Source organism: Camelus bactrianus, chromosome 4 (assembly GCF_048773025.1).
Source record: "Camelus bactrianus isolate YW-2024 breed Bactrian camel chromosome 4, ASM4877302v1, whole genome shotgun sequence".
Taxonomy (NCBI): domain Eukaryota; kingdom Metazoa; phylum Chordata; class Mammalia; order Artiodactyla; family Camelidae; genus Camelus; species Camelus bactrianus.
The window spans coordinates 32,460,706-32,472,827 of NC_133542.1; the positions used below are offsets into that span (position 1 = coordinate 32,460,706).

The following is a 12,122-nucleotide window of genomic DNA, read 5'->3' on the forward strand; positions in this document are numbered from 1 at the left end:
AAGGGTCTGACTTGGCTCAAGAAAAGTCCTGAACCAACTTAATGACATTTTAAAAAGCACCAACTATATAACAGGAGCAAAGTGAAAAGCCATCTTTATTTTTTAAATATTTTTTATTGGAGTGTAACTGACATATAACAAATTGGTTTCAAGGTCTTACATGCTGCCCATTTGTTAGATGGCTTGGGGTATTTCTGCTTTTTCTTTCTTCATAAGTTCTTTATATATTTTGGATCTGACATATAATTTGTGTGCAACATGATTCAACATATTTATACATTCCAAAATGATCATCACAATAAGCCCTTTTACCATCCATCACCATACAGAGTGAACTTTTAGGATTTGTTCTCTTGGCAACTTTCAGATATGCTCTATACAATCACTGACTGCAGTCACCATGCTTACAGTCCATCCCCAGGACTTAGTTATTTTATAACTGCAAGTCTGTACCTCTTGACTCCCTTCACCCATTTTGCCCACTTCCCAACTCCCCTTCCCTCTGGCAATCATTCTGTTCTCTGTCTCTATGATTTTGGTTTTGCTTTGTTTGTTCATTTATTTTGTTTTTAAATTCCACATATAAGTGAAACCATATGGTGTGTCTCTCTCTGTCGGATTTATTTCACTTAGCATCACGCCCGCAAGGTCCATCCATGTTGCTGCAAATGGCAAGATTTCATTCTTTTTTTTATAGCTAAGTAGTATTCCATTGTGTATATCCACCACATTTTCTTTATCCATTCATCCACTGACAGACACACTTAGGTTGTTTCTGTATCTTGGCTATTGTAAATAATGCTACAATGAACACGGGGATGAATGTATCTTTTTGAGATAGTGATTTTGTTTCCTTCAGATAAATACTCAGAAGTAGAATGGCTAGATCATATGGTAGTTCTAGTTTTAATTTTCTGAGAAATTTCCATACTGTCTTCCATAGTGGTTGCACCAATTTACATTCCCACCAACAGTGTAGGACAGTCCCTTTTTCTCCACATCCTCACCAACACTTGTTTCTTGTCTTTTTGAGAATAGTCATTCTCACAAGTAGAGGTGATCTCTTTGTGATCTTGATTTGCATTTACTTTATGATTAATGACGCTAAGCATCTTTTCATGTCCTGTTAGCCATGTGTATGTCGTTTGGAAAAATATCTGTTCAGATCTTCTGCCCATTTCTTAATCGAACAGTGTGGTTTTTTTTTTTTCTGTCTATTTTTTATAAGTTCTTTATATATTTTGGATATTGATCCCTTATCTGATGTATGTATTTACAAATATTTTCTCCCACTCAGTGGGTTGTCTTTTCATTCTGTTGATGCTTTCCTTTGCTGTGCAGAAGCATCTTAATTGGATGTAGTCCCAGTTGTTTATTTTTGTTTTTGTTGCCTTTGCTTTTGAAGTCAGACTGAAGATTCATCACCAAGACCGATGTCAAGCACTTCTACTGCCTGTTCTCTTCTAGGAGTTTTATGGTTTCAGATGTTTACATTCAAGTCTTGGATGTATTTTGAGTTCATCTGTGTTTATGGTATAAGACAGTGATTTTGTTTTATTCTTCTGTTGTCCAGTTGTCCCAACACCATTTATTGAAGAGACCTTCCTTTCCTCACTGCATATTCTTGTCTCTTGTGTTGTAAATTAATCGACCGTGTATGCATGGGATTATTTCTGGGTCCTCTATTTTGTCTCATTGATCTGTGTATCTGTTTTTATACCAGTATCATAATGTTTCGATTACTGTAGCTTTGTGACAGTTAGAAGTCAGGGACAGCGATGCCTCCAGATTTGCGCTCCTTTCTCAAGGTTGCTTTGGCTATTCAGGGTCCTCTGTGGTTCCATAAAAATTTCAGGGCTGTTTGTTCTCTTTCTGTGAAAAATGTCATTGGTATTGATAAGAATTGTATTAAAGCTGTGCATTGCTTTGGGTAATATGGGAATTTTAGCATCATTAATTCTTCCAATCCATGAGAATAAAACACCTTTGTGTCTTCTTCAATTTCTCTCCCCAGTGACATACAGTTTTCAGTGTACAGATCTTTACCCTCTTTGGTAATTTATTCCCAGATATTTTATTGTTTTCGATACAGCTGTAAAGGGGGTTGCTTTCTTAATTTCTCTTCCCAATAGTTTCCCATGAGTCTACAGAAGCACAACTGACTTTTGTATACTGAGTTTTATACCCTGCCCCCTTACTGAATTCACTTCTTACTGAGTTCTAACAGGTTTTCGGCAGATTCCAAAAGCCACCATTAAAAGAGAGGGAAAACCACCTGTGAAACTTGAAGTGGAGACATAAGAGCCCTGTTGACATGAAGAAGCAAAATCACTCTTCCAGTGCAGGAAGGCATGCCCCCACATGTCCCCTAATGTCCCTACAAAAAAAGCCAGGCCTTTGGCAGTGGGTGTCTGGGAACACAGGGTGTTCTTAAGACTGAATGGAAGGACATGCAAATACTACCAACAGGCTGGGGCCTGATGGGCACCGCGGGTTGGGATTTACCGAAACTGCTACAGAAGAGCCAAGCCTCACAACCGGTTAAAAATAATTCTGAACGTAATGGCACCAAAGTAATCCCTGTCTGTGATTTTATTCGGCTCCGTCCGCAGCCCAGGGATGTGGAGGTCAGGGAGGTTGCAGGTGATCCTGTTATCTCCCCCTCACTCTTCCGTGTTTCTCACTGAGCTTCTATGGTGGGGAAAATCCCTCCAAATCAACTTTACTCTTTTTAAAAAAATATTAAGCCCCAGGTGTTTTGGGTGTTGACTATAAAAATGCAGAAATAGGAAGGAGGGTACAGCTCAGAGGTAGGGCTCATGCTCAGCACGGACGAGGTCCTGCGTTCAGTTCCCCAGCACCTCCACTAAAAGAAAGAAATAAATACTTTCATAGATAAACTGCTTACCCTGGCAAAAGTCAAAAATAGAGCAAAAAATGCAGAAAGGTACAATTAATAAAACTAATAATAAACAGTCATTCATGGGATTTGTGTAACAAGATAAGATGGCAGCAAATAAAACCTCTAAACTGGCTGTGTTAATTCTCTTGCAAAACAGACGCCCCGGCCAGGGCCTCCCCTGGCATGCTGACAGTGCCGTCTGCTGGGCTCCTCAGTGTCCTTCCCAGGCCTTCCAATAATATCCCATGGCATGAGCGGATTTTTTTTAATTAAAGTGAATGCAAACAGATTTGGTCTTGATCATTCGAGGGGAGACTTGGTATGTTTCAATTAACAAAATGGATTCATTTAGCAGCTGTTATGTACTCTGTGTGGGACAAGGGATTACAAAAAATGATGGGGTGGGTAGTTCCTTCTTGATGACTAAGAGCTACAAATTTCTCAGTCTTGGTCGGTACAGAACTGCTGAAAGCAGCTCCCTGTGGCAGGCAGGTATTCCCTTCACTGGTGCTACCAAGCTGGCGTCCTGCCCATCATACATTCTCAGGACACAGGACTCAGCTCCTCAACTGTCCAAATCTGACCAACGACCGGTTAATGCCACACACTGGACCATCTGCTGAGTCCACCGACATGCTACAGAACCCCTGTCAACCTGTAGTTTTGAGAGAAAGCCTGGCTGAGAACAAGGAGAAAAATCTCTCTGGCTTTTAGTTCCTGAAAGCTGAGTCTCACAGTTGGCGCCGGACTAGGGCAAACCCACAGAGTTCTTTCCAGGGCCACCAAAGACAAAGTCAAAGAAGGACAGGCAGGAGACAGGCCATGCTCGAATTCACCCCCATCCCTCACTTCAGGACTCCAATGTGCAGATAAGGAAACAGGCCTGGGGAGATCAAGTGACCTATCCAAGATATCACACAACAAAACAACAACAGATCTGGAACCAGAGCCCTGATGTCCTGATGCCGGGGTCCCGTCCTTCCCCTGAGTGATGACAGGCAACCACGGAAGAGAGGAACCACTGGCAGCCTCGATAAAGCCGAAGTTTTGAGGATATCATTTTAAATTATGGAAAATATTCTACAAGGTCCAAGGGAAAGATATTTTTTAAAAACGGTGTCATGCATTAGGAATGTACTTTTTATGAAGGATTATGAGCACAGTGACCTTAAATATTGTATCTCAGTAGGAGCAGCAGAACAAGGGTGAGTCAAGCTATGCCTAGAGCAGTTTCATGGTCCCATCAACAATGTATCATGATTCTGACAAAGTAACATTCTTTAATAGAAAATAAGACAGGAAGCCATCTAAAAGATATACGGCCTTATGCTTAAAATCAGCATTCTCTATTGGGGACTTCCTTGTACAAAAGTAGCAATGAAAACCAAATTAATGCAGTACTTTCTTTTTTGCCTTTTCATTTTGTGCTAGATTAGATAGATTGAGCTGATTTTTGCTGAAAAAGAAATAAGAGGTCAAAAAACTACAAATAGACTTGCCATATGATCCAGCAATCCCACTCCTGGGCATATATCCAGAGGGAACTTTAATTTGAAAGGATTCATGCACCCCAATGTTCATAGAAACAATATATACAATAGCCAAGACATGGAAACAACCTAAATGTCCATCGACAGTTGACTGGATAAAGAAGCTGTGGTATATTTATATAATGGAATACTACTCAGCCATAAAAAGAATAAAATAATGCCATTTTTTGCAGCAACAATGGATGGACCTGGAGATCATCATTCTAAGTGAAGCCAGCCAGAAAGAGAAAGAAAAATACCATATGATATCACTTATATGTGGAATCTAAATAAGACAAATGAATTTATTTACAAAAAAGGAAACAGACTCACATCATTGAAAACAATCTTATGGTTACCAGAAGGGGAAGGAGGTGGGGGTGAGAAGAGATAAACTCAGAGTTTGAGATCTGCAGATACTAACTTGTATATATAAACTAGATAAACAACAAGTTTATACTGTGTAGCACAGGGAACTACACTCAATACCTTGTAGTGACCTTTAAAGAAAAAGAATATGAAAACAAATATATGTATGTTCATGTATGACTGAAGCATTGTGCTGTACACCAGAAATTGACACAACACTGTAAACTGACTCTACTTGAATGAAAAAGAAATAAGAGGGTTTAAGCTAGAAAACAGCTGTAAAATCTATGAGAATTTCCAAGGAATAGCTGGGGTGAAGCAATGGTTGTATTTTTTGGTGACTATTTAAATAATCTTCTTCAATGTATTCTGAAATTAGAACAGGGCCTTCAAAATCCTGAAAAGCTCAAGAGCACTTATGTCAAAACTGCATGCTTTTAGAATTCTTTTAAGTAAGAAATCTTTCCATGAAGACACAGATCATGAATCTAACAGGGAAGAACGCCAATAATTTCTATCTTGATCAGTATTGGTTGAAAAAAAAACCTCACCAACCCAGGAATCTAATGGCAGTGGACTAGACAGGGGAGCGCCCTGGCTTTCTTGGAGCTTAATACTAATGGAAGAAGCCAACAAGGTAACCCTGAGATGGTGGCAAGGGCCATGAAGAAAATTAACACGGGTCACGTGACAATTATTGGCAGGCCTGGCTCTTTCCGCTGGGGTCCTTAGGAAGGGTCTGTCTGGAAAGAGACCAGTAGGACCAGGAGACAGCCAGGTGACAATCCAGGAAGGAGCCTTCCTGGAAGTACAAAGGACCAGAAAGACAGCCCCATGTGGCAGCCACCCAGACAGCACGAGGGGAAGATGAGACTCGAGGGCCAGGCAGAGGCCAGATGGCCATGGCCTCAGACACCCTGTTCAAGTGCTTGGATTCAGTTACACCTGCAGTGGGAGGCTGCTGGTGGGTTTTCTGTAGGGAGCGGGTCTAGGGTAGGGGTGATCGGAGCCATATTTGCTCTAGAAAGTGTCCTCTGACCTTTCTGAGTAGCCACCTGAACTGTCGTGAACAAAGAGGAAAGCTATTCTCTAAAACATGGGCCATCTGCAAAAAAGTCACATGCTTCATCCAGCTCGTTGTTTTCGTACCTAAATCCCCGATTCTCTTTTTCTTGTGTCAGAGGTGTGTGAGGGGTGGGCTGTATTTTCCTCCACTGGGGTCCAAGCAGGGTCGATAGAAACCCCGAGGAACACAGGTGTGGCTGTTAGGCCTGGGGCTCCCAGAAGCAGCCAGAAGCTGAACATCGTCACCAACTGTGTCAGGAGGCCATGCCCTGTGCCAAAGAGGCAGCTGCCCTCCTATCCTCCAGAGTCTAGGGACGCGGAGAGGGAAAAGTCATACAGAACGTCCCCGCAGAAAGGACACTGAGAGTCCAGCATGAAGTCAGATGCATGTTGTTTAAACTCTGCTGATTTCCTGAACTATTAAAAGCCCTACAAGTTAGAGCACCTCACAACCTATTTTAATCTCTGTTAATTCCCATCTGTGTACACTTGGAGACCCGCTCTCGACAAGCTCTTTAAGGTGGCTAAGTGTGCAGCATTATCTCTAATAGCATCTCTCAAATCTGGCTCTTAATTGCACTAATAAGGTGGGCCCGCAGCGGTGAGGAACACAGCTCTACAATTAGCCACCGCTCTCCAGGTCCCGGCACCGTGTGTGGCTCCACCTACTTGACTCTCAGTAAATGGGCGTGGAACTGAATGTGGTTTTTAACAGCCTCTACCAGTGGACCCACTGATCAGAAAGCAGGGGGTGAGCATTACTAAAAGCACAGTAAAAAGTCAAAGTCAAGCAGCTTCATGCGATGTTAGAGGTGGTCTTCAGATAGGTGGGAGGCACCCTGCCAGTCAAAGAGAATGCAGCTCCGCCCAGAGCAAGGGGCCTGTCTGAGATCACACGCCAGGCGGGCAGCAGGACAGCAGGCGGGCAGCAGGACGGCCCGCAGGCCAGCCCCCTGGCTGCCAGCCCCTGCGCTTCCCGCAGCCGTGCAGGGCGACGCAGAAAACCAGGGTCAGAGAGCTGACGGCTGAGTGAGTATAGGGTGGGGGCCTTGAGCGGAATAAGCATGTGGGCGTGTCCCGTAACGTTCTCAGCAAGGAGACGTACTGTCCTCCTCAATTCCAGTCATGAGTGAGGACGGGGCCCTCTTTCTCCACCCCTTTTACCTTTCTGCAAACCTTGCATTCAAGACACACAGCAGAAGTATTTTCTTTCTTCGTTTCCTATCACTTATTAGGTTTTCTCTGAAATAATTTTTTTCCTTAATAGCTCATTTTTTGGTAATTATATACCAGGTTCTACAGTACACATATTGAAACTGCAGAAAACTCTATGAAGAACGTGCTTTAATTTCCCCCATTCCACAACGAAGCTACGAGCGGGTTCCCTAGGCCCCCAGGGTCAGGGCAAAACAGGTGGGGCTGGGATTGGAGCCCTGGTTCATCAGATTCCAAAGTTTAGGCTCTTAACCACGATCCTGGACTCCCCTGAGAAGTAGCCATCAAAGTTACAGTTCTGATACCCACCCAGACACGAGCACAGTGACAGTGAAGTCCCCAGCCCTGTCTTTAACTTCCCCCAAAAACTGTACTCTCCCTAACCCTCACTAGGAGAATGAAGTCATTTCACAATGTATACCTGTATCAAAGCATCATCACGTCATGTACCTTAAATACATGCGCCTTTTATTTGTCAAAAAGAAATAAATGAATTTTAGAAAAGATTTCTTCTTGCAGCTTGCTTTATTGATTAAAAAAAAAGAAAAGTAAAAAATTGCAGGGCAAAAACCAAATCATGATTCAGAAAAGAAGACATGTTTCTAAAACCATCTATTTCTAAGCAGTGGTTGGCTCCAGGTAAAGATACTGTGAACTTCTTTGGGCTCGTTAGTATCTGTAAGCCAGATCCAATTTCCTACGGTCACCTTCAACGCCTGTTAGATTTCAGCGCTGAATCCCGATTTCAAAGGATAAAAACGAGAGACTAGAGTTTCCAGGCGTCACAGTTTTAGAAACCAATTGAAACAAGCCCCCTCGCTTCTCAGCGTGCACCATTTAGCATTTTAGTTGGCCCTCTGAGAATACTTTCTTCTACTAAACTGATCCTACTGAGTTTTGACCAAAGGGAACATACCCAGTCTCTGTGAAAACAGCCTGGCCAACAAATTTAAGAATAAAGAAAAACTTATAGAAAGTTATCAAAATTCTGTTACGTTTGTTAAATGCTTCCCCTAAACAATTCGCAACTCCGACCACCACTCATTAGTTCAGTGCGTCCTTCCCAAAGTGCTGAAGAACCTGGAATTTGGCAAAACCCACATCTATTTTCTAGGGCCTTAGCTCTCCCTTGTGTATAAAAACGGAAATGCAGCTTGCTAGACATTTTGCCCCAGTAAACCGGATGACCCAATTTTAAAAGCTAAAAATGCTATTTGGTAAGAGGAAAAAAAAATGAATTATTATGTCTTTTAACAAAAAACAAGGAAAGATGATACAAAGTGACACAACAAAAGAGAAGCAGCAAAATACTCATGGTATTATGCACATTATGCTTTATATAAAGGATTCCTAAACAGCCCTGCCAGTATAAAACACTGGTCTGTTAGGAGAGAAGGACATCTTGCAGGATCACTGATGCTCTCAGCTGCGACTACAGCTGGGCAATCCCAGCCCCATCTGATTTCAGGCTGGACTGTATCATACTTAATCCAGCCCAAACAAAGGAGACATTATCCTGTTTCGAAATTTCTAGAAAGAGAGAAATCCTCTCATAGAGATGGGGAAATAGTTTATTATTTCTCGTTGTGCATTTCAACAGTTTCAGATATTTTATTTGAAATCCCAACTTCTTGGCACTTTTTCCAGTTCTTTGCGACTCCACGGGTTTCTCTGCCTTCTTCCTGTGCTGCGTTTAGCATGGGCTGGTCGTAATGGAAACCCAGCTCAGGGATCTCATCCTGTACTTGTACCCTGGTGTTATGTAGCATTTTGAGACACACAGGTAAACTCCATTGAGAGGTGTCACATTTTGCTTTACCGATTGGTTTAAGAGCGTCTTATTCTGTTGTCTCCACTCTGAGCTGTGAGAAGGGAAAACTCTCAAAATCTGCTTAGTGGCCAGTAGACCTAACCATGGAGATGTCATTCAGTTAAGGAATCACAGGAAACTCAAGCTCCTATCTGGTGACAGACTGGTTGAGGGAAAAAAAGGTGTTCTGTGCTGCCTTTCCTCAAGGTCCCTCTGGAAACCCTAGAGCTTCTGAAACTAGCTGTCTCTACCATGAGATTTAAAGACCTGAGGAAGTGAGTCTTATCCCCAGCATTTACATAACACAATTTGGTGTCCAATGGTACAGGCACTGCAGAAACAATGAGCTTATATCATCACCCAGAGCTAATGCAGTACACCAGAAGAAGCATCCTCACACTCATGGTAAGGACCACAGCGAGAGACAACAGCCAACAAGAAGAACCTTTGCAAATTACAGTTTCGAGACGTCAGATCCATCGTGAAACAAAAGTATACTCTCCTAAAGTTCATTTCCTCCATCAGGCTGGCAATTAAATATTATACAGAGCACATAATTTAGATTGCATTCCAATTATCTTCAAGTGCTGTAGGGCACAAATCACTCACTTGGCAATTAAATAAATTCTGGGATGTCACTAAATGTTTTCAGGAAGGGAAGGATTCTGAGGTTGGCAAAAGAATCAAAGGAACAGGAAGCATAGAAAAACCAGGCATTCCAGACTTCACCCTCTGCCCACCGTTCATAGCTTTATAGTCACCCCAATCTTATGGAGCTCCCATCTCAATGATTACAATACCAGAAACATCACAGCCCCTGCACACATGGCTGAAGTTACATCAAACAGTTCTGGCCCACTGGGCTCATCAGATGTCTGCTAATTTAGGCAGACAAGTGCCTGGCCTCACACATAAATAAATGTTTTCCCAAGAAATTATCAACATGAGCCAATTACTGTGCATGTGCCAACACACACACACATACACACACACACAAATACATAATAGAGCACCGTTACCACCTTGGGTACCCCAAGAAAAAGCTATAAAATGATCATGGATATAATACTTTTAGAACCACAATAATGTTCTCTTCCAAACTTTGTAAAGGGGCCGCTCCCGGTTCAGGGGAGTCACCCGTTGCCTTGAGGAGGCTTAGGACACAGTTGGTATGCAACATCAAAATGGACAAAATGACTTCCAAAACAGGATGTGCGTGCCCACCATCGGACAGCAGTCTACATCAGGCTTCCTCGATGGAGAGGAGCTCCCTAGTGACTCAGGAGTTAAGCCCTGGCAGGCGGGGACCCCCAGAACTGCTCTAGAAGCCAGTGAAGAGCACAACGGCCAGACCATGTGTGCATGAGACGTTGCTACAAGACAGGGACGTAGGACAGAGGGCCGTCTAGACAGAGAAGGGAGTAAAGTGGAAGAGAGGTCAGTCCTGAGGCTGCCGCTGCTTGTTTTATAATAAAGAATCTGTCTGGTCTTTGCCCTGGGTTCTTGGCTTGGAGCTTCTGAAACGCTCGGAACTTCCTGAGTGAGAGCAGCATCTTTGTTATGCTGATGAGGTGCTCCAGGATGGGGGCTGGTCACCAGAAAGACTAACCCTGTGATTAGAGGGTTGAGCCACTTAGCCAGTCCCACCAACAGGGAAGAGCAGGGGCTGGAGACTGAGATTAATCACGTGGCCAACAATTTACTCATTCCTGCCTGTGTGATGAGGCCCCAAGAAAAACTCTGCACACTGAGCTCAGCAGAGCGTCCCAGTTGGTGACCACACTGATGTGCCAGGAGGGTGATGCCCCCTGAGTCCATGAGAGGGCAAGGAAACTGTCCCCTTCCAGACGTCACCCTATGACCTCTTCATTTTACTGACCCTCCTGATTTGTAGCCTTTATCATAAAACTAATCACAAGTAGTGTTTTCCTGAATTTGTGAGTCATTATAAGCAAATTACTGAACCTGAAGGGGTCGTGAGAACCCCTGAATTCACAGCCAGCCAGTCAGTCATGCAGGTGGCCCAGGGACCCCCGTTGCATGGCATCTGAAGCAGGCCTGTCTTGTTGGGGACGGAGCCCTTTAACTCGTGGGGTCTGCGATACTCTGGATAGCTCGTGCCAGGATTCAATTGTAGTACACTTGTTGGGGCTGAAATGGAATACCTCCCCTTCAGGCTCCAAACCTGGTGTATCTGGCGGGTGGGTGCAGGGAGCAAGAGGAAGGAGGCCATACAAATGCCCACGGGCAGACTCACGATGAAGGTAACAAGGTGTGAGCTTCAGGACTCGCACTTTACCAGCTCCTTCCAAGGCTTTGAGAGGGTCCCTCACTGTGTATTTCTACAATGAGACACTTTTACAGAATTTGAAACATTGAAACATTTTTGTACGGCTTGTTTTAAAGAGCTCCCTGACCCAGCCAACCGTCAGATTCTAGAAGCTTCATGTTCGGCGGTGACTTAGCAAATGCTGAGAAAAGGGGCCAGACTATCCTGGGTGTTCTCGCACAGTGGGAAGAAAGCAGCCAAGAGCTTGGAGATTCCCAAATAGGGCACAAAAGAGCTGAGAGCACTATGAGACCAGAGAGGCTGGGAGTCCTCACGAGACGTCACACTGCGGGCAAGCTGCCCCCTGGAGACTCCGGCCAGAACCCCAGACTTCAGCAGCGCATGTCGCGCTCGGTGGTAGCTCGAGTACTTAGCGCGCCTGAGGCCTTGGGTTCAATGCCCAGCACCTCATTAACAAACAAACAAAAAAAACCAAACCTAATCACCCTCCCTGACCCCACCAAAAAAACCCCAAGCAACGGATTAAAAAAAAAAAAAGTCTACAAAAGAATAAGGTGGGACAGGCTGCATGTCAAGACCTCCAGGACAGGACAGGTCAGCAGTCCCCGCACTGAGCAGGAATCCACAGGACAGCAGGAGAACTAGGGCGCCTGGCTCCAACGCCATGACAAAACACTGACTTTCGCCTTTATCCAGATGCCATCTTGAGAAGGAAGATGGGATAGGAGCCCCCAGGAGAAGAGAGAAACAGCCCACAGGATGCATGAGTCTTGAACGAACTATTCCCAAAAGATCAAGTTCACTTGAGCCTGGCGAACACCAAAGAAATCAAGGTTTCCTCAATGAAAACAGGGATTTCAAAACAACTTAAAACCCTTTAAAAAAAAAAAAAAAACACCACCAAAAAAACTAAACTGTGTTTGAAATCGTCATCCTCCTCAT

The 12,122-nt window shown here is 43.7% G+C and overlaps 1 protein-coding gene across 7 annotated transcripts in view; it reads right to left on the minus strand.

Moving 5' to 3' along the window:
• Positions 1-12,122, minus strand: part of SMARCA2 (SWI/SNF related BAF chromatin remodeling complex subunit ATPase 2) — a 164,626-nt gene that overhangs the window by 52,332 nt on the left and 100,172 nt on the right. The window contains exon 28 of one of the 7 annotated variants that reach the window (XM_074361643.1): positions 95-1,872. The exons of the other annotated variants lie outside the window; for them this stretch is intronic. Coding sequence (XP_074217744.1) covers positions 1,852-1,872 — 21 coding nt within the window. The 3' untranslated portion in view covers positions 95-1,851. Of the gene's footprint in view, positions 1-94; positions 1,873-12,122 lie in introns of those variants that run through there. 7 annotated transcript variants of the gene reach the window in all.